This window comes from Rattus norvegicus, chromosome 16 (genome assembly GCF_021556685.1).
Source record: "Rattus norvegicus strain SHRSP/BbbUtx chromosome 16, alternate assembly SHRSP_T2T, whole genome shotgun sequence".
NCBI classification, from domain to species: domain Eukaryota; kingdom Metazoa; phylum Chordata; class Mammalia; order Rodentia; family Muridae; genus Rattus; species Rattus norvegicus.
In genome coordinates this window covers 1,540,558-1,550,000 of record NC_141549.1, presented here as the reverse complement: position 1 = coordinate 1,550,000, position 9,443 = coordinate 1,540,558, and the positions used below count along the sequence as shown (strand labels likewise).

At 51.5% G+C, this 9,443-nt stretch overlaps 2 protein-coding genes across 6 annotated transcripts in view; one reads left to right on the top strand and one right to left on the bottom strand.

Annotated features, from left to right (window-relative positions):
• Plac9 (placenta associated 9) overlaps positions 1-6,761 on the top strand; it is a 14,837-nt gene extending 8,076 nt beyond the window's left edge. The window contains exons 2-4 of the mRNA NM_001108395.2: positions 3,765-3,862; positions 6,217-6,340; positions 6,641-6,761. Coding sequence (NP_001101865.2) covers positions 3,765-3,862; positions 6,217-6,340; positions 6,641-6,651 — 233 coding nt within the window. The 3' untranslated portion in view covers positions 6,652-6,761. The remainder of the gene's footprint in view (positions 1-3,764; positions 3,863-6,216; positions 6,341-6,640) is intronic.
• A 1,640-nt stretch (positions 6,762-8,401) lies between these two features.
• Positions 8,402-9,443, bottom strand: part of Anxa11 (annexin A11) — a 44,914-nt gene continuing 43,872 nt past the window's right edge. For 4 of the 5 annotated variants that reach the window (XM_087587589.1, XM_087587588.1, XM_087587590.1 and 1 more), the window contains exon 16: positions 8,402-9,190. In XM_087587589.1, the coding sequence (XP_087443715.1) occupies positions 9,131-9,190 (60 nt within the window). In that variant the 3' untranslated portion in view covers positions 8,402-9,130. The remainder of the gene's footprint in view (positions 9,191-9,443) is intronic. The other variant, NM_001011918.1, reaches the window with a different exon arrangement.

Here is a 9,443-nt window from a genome sequence, read left to right as displayed (position 1 = left end):
AGCTGGGCCTGGAGGACAGTTGTTAGGGTTGTGCTCCAAGCTTTCTGTCAGATGAGTCCTCAGGAGGCCTGGATGAGCTCAGAGCACAGCTCCATCCAGATGTGAGGGATTAGTGTTGATCGAGGGGAGTGAGCTCACCCCAGCCTCTTTCCTGGAGGGCTTCTGGAGCCAAGTTAGATCTCCTCACAGACTCTGGAGAACAGTGGAAGAAGAGCAAAGGCGTGTTGCTCAAGACACCCACAGCTGCTGGCTTCTCCTGGGTAAGGGGACTCAGCAGGGGCAGGTGATCCTCTTAGATCAGTGCTTCCCAACCTTCCTAATGGAGCGGTCTTTTCATACAGTTCCTCATGTTGTGGTGACCCCTGCCATGAAATTATTTCTTTGCTACTTTGTAACTGTAATTTTGCTACTGTTACAAATTGATGTAAATTGCTGATATGCATGGTATCTGGTGTGACCCCCAAAGAACCCACAGGTTGAGAACCACTGTCCTAGAGTAACCTGGCTGAAGGCCTCTAGGCTGGGTATACAGGGAGTGTGTGTTTGCAGACTCCCACCAGGACGCCTTCGTCTTCCCCAAACAGCCCACCCTGGACTAAGAAGAGCTCTTCTTGCCTCCCACAACTCTCCTGGCTGAGCGCCCAGCTTAAGCTGAAACAAATGTGGAGTCCCCTCACCGAGGCTAGTCTGGATCTCTGTCTCTCACAGGCATCTCGGATCACCGAGCACAGCCTTCCAGCAGGAAGGCCTGAGCTGAAGGTCTTTTCTTCATCGTCCTTGGCATTGTGAATCTTCTCACTTAGCCCAATCACGGCTTCTGCTTTTAGCTAACAGTTCCACCAGGCAGAGGACATGGCAGTAGTGAACAGTGTGTACCACTCTTATGAAGGACCCCGCTTCAGTTCCTAGCCCCTACATTGGGTGGCTCACAACTGCCTGTAACTGCAGCTACAGAGGGTCTGGGGCCCTCTTCTGGGCTCTGTGGGCACTTGCACTCACATGCACAAATGCAGACACTATAGAGTTTAAAATAAGTGTCTGGGTGGGAGAGATGGCTCAGCAGTAAAGAGCACTTGCTGCTCATGAAGAAGTCCTGGGTTCAGGTCTCAGCTCCCACAAGGAAACTCACAACCATCCTGTCTGTAACTCCAGTTCCAGAAAAGTTGATGCTCTGTTCTGACCTTCTCAGACCCTGCATGGAAGTACATTCCTTCACGTCTGTTCCCTTTCTGTCCCTATGAGCATGGCTGTGTTTTCCAAAGTCCAGGAAAACACCCAGGACAATAGTACACAATTCTCTGGCCATGGCGAACTGATCTCCCTCCCTCCCTCCCTCCCTCCCTCCCTCCCTCCCTCCTTCCCTCCCTCCCTTCCTCCCTTCCTCTTCTTTCCTTCCTTCCTTCCTCCCTCCCACCCTCCCTCCCTCCCTTCCTTCCTTCCTCCCTCCCTCCCTCCCTCCCTTCCTTTTTTTCCCTCCCTCCCTCCTTCCCTCCCTCCTTCCCTCCCTCCCTTCCTCCCTCTTCCTTCCTCCCTCCCTCCTTCCCTCCCTCCCACCCTCCCTCCCTCCCTTCCTTCCTTCCCTCCCTCCTTCCCTCCCTCCCTCCCTTCCTTTTTTTCCCTCCCTCCCTCCTTCCCTCCCTCCCTTCCTTTTTTTCCCTCCCTCCCTCCTTCCCTCCCTCCCTTCTTCCCTCCCTCTTCTTTCCTCCCTTCCTCCCTCTTCTTTCCTCCCTTCCTTCCCTCCCTCCCTCCTTCCCTCCCTCCTTCCCTCCCTCCCTCTCTCCCTCCTTCCCTCCCTTCCTCCCTCCCTCCCTCCTTCCCTCCCTTCCTCCCTCCCTCCCTCCTTTCCTCCCTCCCTCCGTCCTTCCCTCCCTCCCTCCCTCCCTCCTTCCCTCCCTCCCTTCCTCCCTCCCTCTTCTTTCCTTCCTTCCTTCCTCCCTCCCACCCCCCTCCCTCCCTTCCTCCCTCCCACCCTCCCTCCCTCCCTTCCTTCCTTCCCTCCCTCCCTTCCTTCCTTCCCTCCCTCCCTCCCTCCCTCCCTCCTTCCCTCCCTCCTTCCCTCCCTCCCTTCCTCTTCTTTCCTCCCTTCCTTCCTCCCTCCCTCCCTCCTTCCCTCCCTCCTTCCCTCCCTCCCTCCCTCCCTCCCTCCCTCCCTCCCTCCCTCCCTCCCTTCCTTCCAAGCTTCCTGAAGAAATATCTGAGGTTCCAGCTTCTGACCTTTCCTTCCCTTCCTGCACACTATGCACATCCCATAGGGGACCGAGCTAACATTGAGCAGGGACATTCCTGTCTCTCTTTTCCAGTGTTAACCCTTCCTGCCACTTTAGGCTCCTCGCCCTCTCTACAGTCTGAATAATCTCCTCGTCTTCTCACTCCCAGTACAGCACCTGCTTCCAGGAGACAGGCATTTCCTAAGGTCTCGGGCACATCTAATGCCTCAGATAGACCCACTGCAGCCCAAGTTCAGAACCAGGACGCTGGCACTTCTGTGTCAGAGTTGGTGGTGCCAGGTCTAACCTCAGTGAATGAGGAGAATCATGAGTCAAGAGTCGAGGAGGTGTACTAGTTAGGGTTCTCCAGAAGGTGATAGGGACACATGACTAAGAATGAATTGATTGATCTATAGAAGGTGGATTCCTGAGGAGGCTCACAGGCTGTGGTCCAGCTAATCTGACAATGGATGCCTTCCAACAAAAGGTCCAAAACCCAGTAGATGCTTCGTCCATGAATCTGGAATATCCAGCTGGTCTTCAGTTTTTCTGGAATCCCAAAGAAGTAGGCTCTTATGTTGGTGACGGAAAGGGTTTGCCAGTAAGAGCAAGAAAGCGAAGAGAGCAAACTCCTTCCTTTGTCCTTATCTTGTTTTGTTTTGTTTTGTTTTGTTTTGTTTTGTTTTTTGCTGTGTAGCCCTGGCTGTCCTGGAATGCTCTCTGTAGACCAGGCTGACCTCAAACTCAGAGGTCCAACTGACTGCCTCTGCCTCCTAAGCACTGGGATTTAAGGCATGCTCCATCACTGCCTGGCCTTCCATGTCTGCCAACGGAAGGTAGAGCTTGTATTAAAGACAGATTTCCCCACCTTAAAAATCTGTACTAATAAGTAATTAATCCAAATAATTAAGATAAAACCCTCGAAGGTGTGCCCAGCATCTTGGGTCTTAGATAATTCCAGATTTAGTCAAGCAGACCACCAAGGACAGTCAGCATAGTCGGTTTAACTATGATCTCACTAGCAGTGTGGCTCTGGGCGTGGGGAGCGGCAGCTCAGACTAGCTGGTTCCCAGTGCTGCTCAGTTTCCTCCCTGGGTTCTACCCGATACTCTCTGGCTGGTCATTTCTAGCTTAGATTACTGCCGACACTGTCTCCCTCCAAAGTCGCATTCCTCCACATTCTCCAGGTCCCTGGGTCCAAGTGCTGTCCTTGGCTTTGATCCTGAGACCCCTTTCTAGTTGAGACCCATTACTCTGCAGGCGTTCCAACTCCCTGGACAGTTTGTCCAAGGAAGTCATGCTTCTCTCCATGTCTTTGCAAGCAGTCAAAACCTTTCCTGTCTTGGTGCTACACAGCCTAGACACTACCTCCTTGAGAGTGCCCTCCTAGGTCTGGAGACAGGGGAGTATTAGGGTGGTGCCTCATGTCTTCATCCCCTGCATGACCTCATGTCTCATTTCAGAATCCCGCTCCCCTAAGCCTGGTATTTTGCAGAGCCCTCTAGTACCTCAAGGGAACCACTGCCTCCACGGTGACAACACTTGTCTTCCTTACAGCTGCTGAGTCCCCCAGTGGCCCTGGAGAAGATCTAGCTTGGAGCCCAGGCTGTGACAGACACATGGCTGTCCAAGGCCGGTTGAACATTGTGGAAGAGGTAAGGAGGGTATGGGAGGAAGGGATCGTGAAGCTTCACGGCCATCTGCCAGGCTGGAAGCTTTGTGGAGTACAAATGTTCGAAAACCCAGGCTGGTCCCATTCCTCAGAGGCCAGGTTAACAACTCCATGCTCTAACTGGGATGTTCAGTTGGGTAATGTCTTATACACCCTTCCTCCTAGTCCTAGGAGGTATTGCTTGCACACAGCCTGCGATTTTTCCCCTAGTGGGAAGTACTGGTTGGTTTTGTGCATCGATTTGATGTGAGCTGGAGTCATCAGAGAGGAAGGAGCCTCAGTGGAGAAAATGCCTCCATAAGATCCAGCTGTAAGGCATTTCTTTCTTAAGTATCGAGTAATGGGGGAGGGCCCAGCCCACTGTGGGTGGTCCCATTCTTGGGCTGATGGTCCTGGGTTCTATAAGAAAGCAGGCTAAGCAAACCATGAGGAGCAAGCCAGTAAGCAGCACCCCTCCATGGCCTCTGCATCAGCTCCTGCCTCCAGGTTCCTGCTGTGGTTGAGTTCCTGCCCTGACTTCTTTTTGGTGATGAACAGCAGTGTGGAAGTGTAAAAGAATAAACCCTTTCCTCCCCAACTTGCTCTTTTGGTTTCGGTGTTGCAGCAATAGAAACCCTGACCAAGACACCAGGGAAGGGGGGGAGATTCAACCATCAAGTTTTGTGGGGAATCATAACTTAGGGTCCATTGCTGAAAACATCTTTGCTTTGTTTTTGTTTTTGCTTTTTGAGACAGGGATGTTCTGGAACTCACTCTGTAGATCAGGCTGCCCTTGAACTCAGAGAAATCCACCTGCCTCTAACTTCTCGGTGCTGGGATTAAAAGCATGGGCCACCACACTCTTTGTTGCTGTTGGGTTTTATTGGCTTGTTTGCTTTTTGCACAGGGTCTCTCTCCTGCCTCTTGAGTGCTAGGACCACAGGCATGGACAACCCCTACACACACACACACACACACACACACACACACGCACGCAGAGAGAGAGAGAGAGAGAGAGAGAGAGAGAGAGAGAGAGAGAACTTCAGCATGTCATTTACATCTGGTCAAGATGGCAGCAGTCCCTGGGCCCGGTGTTAGATTATGTTATTTAGCAAGTTTAACTACCATTTAATTATATATACTGGTGTATCAACATTTTAATTTGGGGAGCCAAGGAAATAGCTCAGTCTCTAAAATGCTTATCCTGTAAGCATAAGGAGCCAGGTTCCATCCCCAGAGCTCACAAAACAGGCACTGTGGCGTCCTGGCACTGAAGAGGAAGAGACAGGAGGATCCCTGAGGTCACAGCAGTCAGCCTGGCCTAACCATGCAACAGTAAGAGAGCCTGGCTCACAAGCAAGACGAGTCCAGTGAGATGGCTTACCTACTGGGTATCTACGTTCAAGCTTAATGAGTTTGATCCCAGGGACTTACTCCCCCCCCCCCCCAGCCCCCTTCTCTCCTTTCTTTCTTTGTTCCCCTTAGACGGGGTTTCTCTGTGTACCTAGCTGTCCTGAACCTCAAGGATCCTCTTCCCTCGGCCTCCCAGGGCTGGGATTAAGGTGTAGACCACCACTGCCAAGCCCCCAGGGCTTTCAAAGTGGGAAGAGAGAAGTGACTCCTGCAGAGGTTCTCTGACCTCTCCACACACACTCCCAGTGGTGTGAGTGTGCATGCCCCGCCCCCACCCTGGACACACACACACACACACACACACACACACACACACACACACACACACGGGCAGCTCCTAAGATTGACTTTTGCCCTTTCTGCCACTTACCCTCAAGACAATTAATAATAATGTAGCTGGTTTTCTTATTTTTCTTTTTTTTTTTTTCCCGGAGCTGGGGACCGAACCCAGGGCCTTGCGCTTCCTAGGTAAGCGCTCTACCACTGAGCTAAATCCCCAGCCCCCTTATTTTTCTATTTTAAGCATGAACGCACTGTTCTGACATGAGGCCTATTGGCTTTATTAGGTTGCCAGGAGCTGTAGCAACACACATCGGTTTCTTTAAAGCAAACCCCTAGAACAAACTTTAAAATCCCAAACCTGTCATTCGATGAATGGGCCACAAGGGGGCGGTGCAGCAAAAGGAATGTGCACTCTTATAGGCTCCTCCCAAACAAAAAGGTGCTTAGTGTCCCTGTGCAAAGCCATGCTGGCACATTTGAGTGTCAGACAGGAGGATCCTTAAAAGGACAAAGGGAGAATGCGGCCTGTGATGTTCTTACCTAGGGAAACTGAGCAGAGATTGGGTGACAGCCAGGACTGGACAGCACCCAGTTCCTTCTCCACGAGCTAAGGTAAAGTTGGCCAACTTCTGTGCTTGACTTTGCCCCACCCTCCCACTCCAGACGGTGGAGAAGACCGTGGAGCACCTGGAGGCAGAAGTGACAGGTCTGCTGGGCCTGCTGGAGGAACTGGCTTCAAACCTACCCCCAGGACCCTTCAGCCCCAAACCTGACCTGCTTGGAGATGGTGAGTGGCTCAGATGTCTGCTGGACCTGACATCTAGGGTCCCTGGCTGCAGGAGGCACGGGGTATGTTATGCAGTCCAGGGCAGAGCACCTCATTCCAAGTATTCCCACTCCTGTGCCCTTCCACCTATTCTCCCCAACCCCTGGGATCCCTGGAAGGGTCCTGTTTCTTTTGTTTTCCACTGCTGTCCCAAGGGACCAGAAAGCTGGAAAGAGGCAGTCACAGTCGATAGGCACAGCAAGGGCAAGGGCATCCTTCAGCCTCCTCTGCTGCTCACTTAGGGCACCCCTTTTCTTGCAGACGGCTTCTGACTACCAGGCATGGTGGAGCCTATCAGCTGAAGTCATCACTCTGAGAACCAAGCTAGGTTTTCCTGCCTTCCTGCCCCACCATGGTGTGAAATAAAAGCTACTATCTGGGACCCCGTTTGCTAGCCGTGACCTCCATTACCACAGCTCCAGCTCCTTCTTATGCCCTGAACCCCACACTGCTGTTCTAACTCTCAGGCCTGGGTAGCCTGTGCAACGGGTCTTCCAACTTTCTTAGAGACAAACCCTGGAAACTGATTCACAGGATGTGAGACACCAGAGGCCTAGAGGGGTAACCGTGCACAGTAGGCCCGTTATGCAGCCTTGCCGCTCAGACCACAAGACAGCCATTGCCACTCAGGAGACTGTCAGGAACACAAGATCCAACTCACCCCCATCAGAATCTCTGCCTTCATGTGATTCCCCACCCTGCCATCCTGGTGGTGAGGAATTGTCCGTACCTCAAGAATCCTGTTCCCTGGTTGTGAATCCAGAGATGAACTTCTTTTATATATATATCACATGTGATATTTCATATATATCAATAATTATATATTATACATGTTGAATTATGAGATAGATTGATATGATTTCAGTAGACAAAGTTCTTACATAAAATTCACTTAGGGGAATGATGCGGCATGTAGACCAATTTAAAGGTATACACCCAGCAAAAATTACCATTTTAACTTAGACAAATTCTGTGGCTTCTCGTGTGTCTGAAGAGTAATCACCATTAATGACGTCCAGGACATTTTCAATACCCCAGAAAGAACTTTGGACCTATACAGGAGTCACTTCCCTTCCACCTCCTCCCATGCTAACACTCTAGCAATCGTGCATTTCCTGGACCTGCCTATTGAGGGCAGCTTCTGTGAATGGAGCCAAGAGTCCTTTTGTATCAGGCTTTTACCGGACAAATTCTCAAAGTTCATCCATGATACAGCGTATCATTCCTTCATCTATGGCAACATATGTTCTATTGTATCACCGCACCCACCTGTTAATGGCTCTTGGGGTCTGTGAACAATATGGCTGCCAGTGTCATCCACAACAGTGGTGTTTAGCGCACAGTTGCTTTATTACTCCTGAGAGTCACCTACCCTACCACTGTTGGGGAAACATGAGGCTGCAGCTCAGCTGAGGCCTCTCTGGGGTTCTGGACTGGACGCAGAGGCTAGAGATAACTTGCTTTTCTAGCATGTCATTATCTCAAGCTATCGCAGGAGAAGTGATGGGAGACCTCCAGCCAGCAAGCCGAGCTCTATGCTCCTGGACATGACAATGAATGCTAGACACTGTCCCTGCAGTTTCCCTCTCCAGACACCAAGGATCAGGGATCCTGCGGGGCTGGAGCGAAGACTGCCCTTCTGATGAGATATCCCAAGGTAGCTGGCTGCTGGAGCACCCCCCGCCCCCCGGTTGTTCCCATCCTCCTGACTAGTCTCCCTGAGAGGCCACCCAAGAAACCACAGGTCCTTTCCCAGGACCTAGGAGACCTCACTCAGGGAACTCTATCACTCTGCATCGGGTCCAGGTCCTGTGCCTCGTCACTACCTGGCCCCCATGTGAATCTGGAGAGCACCCTTTGTATATCCTTAACACACAATCCCTGCCAGGTTAACTTGTGCTTGGGACTGGATTTCCACAGTGTATGATGCATGTTTCTAGTTCGGCAGATCCATTTTCCACTGGCTAACAGGGCCGGGATCTCTGAGTCATAAAGCGGAAGAAAACACGCTGGCAGCAGAAAGACATTTCCAGAATGTTCCAGAATTGGCTGACTTTAATTTGGAAACAGCTTTTGGCTACAGACATTCAGGTTTAAGGCACATTCCAAACTACAAGGATCCCTGCCACTGGCACGGGGCCTGGCTTTAATTCTTGCATGGTTTTACATGGAAAGTGGAACAAATGATTTTCTGGCCTCTTCTAAAAAAGAGTGTGAGTTTGGCAAAAACAAAACTCATGACACATTCTCACCAGACACCACAGTACCGTTACAAGACCTCCCTTTTGTCCTAGGCAAAGACGGGTGGCCCGCTCACCTACCATTCTCTCCAGAAACATGTATACAGTAAGCATGCTTGTATGCGTCTGTCTGGCAGCGATGGTTAAAAAAAGTTTTCAAATAAAAATACAAAAATCACACGTCTATAACAAAGCTAAGAGTCTTAGCCACAAGCAGCGAGGAATGAGTGTAGGAACCAGGAGAGATAAACATCAATTCTGCACAGCAAGGGGCTGTGAGGGCCAGGGAGATGGTCACCTGAGAACCTGGCCCACCTGGGCCCTTCGGCACAATACGTGGATGAGGGGGGACCAGAAGGAAAAGGTCATGGCTTTGGGGATGGGTGGATGGCTGGGGGGTGCACTTGTGGGTACTAGATAGATTGGGGGAAACTGGTGTGCTCTTCGGGACGTTTCCTGGCCACTGCCAGCAGGGGGCCAGCAGGGGGCACAGGTGAGCCACTGCCACCGCTCAGTCGTTGCCACCACAGATCTTCAGCAGGATCTTCCGATAATCCCCAGAAGTGTCTCCCTGGTTGCAGAAACAAGAGCAAGGGTTAAGAGAGGCAAGGCCTCAAGTGTCCTTGTGGGAGGCAGGCCCGCCAGAAGCAAGAGTTCCCATTCAGAGCATGCAGTTCGGACCTCCCTTGTACGAGAGCTGTCCAGCAGCAGCCCCCGGATTCTATGCAAAACAAGAGCCAAGATCCAGGCTGGATGGCATGTGTTTGTAACCCAGCTCTGGGAAGGTGAAGCCAGGCAGATCCCTGGGGCTGAGTCTAGCCTAA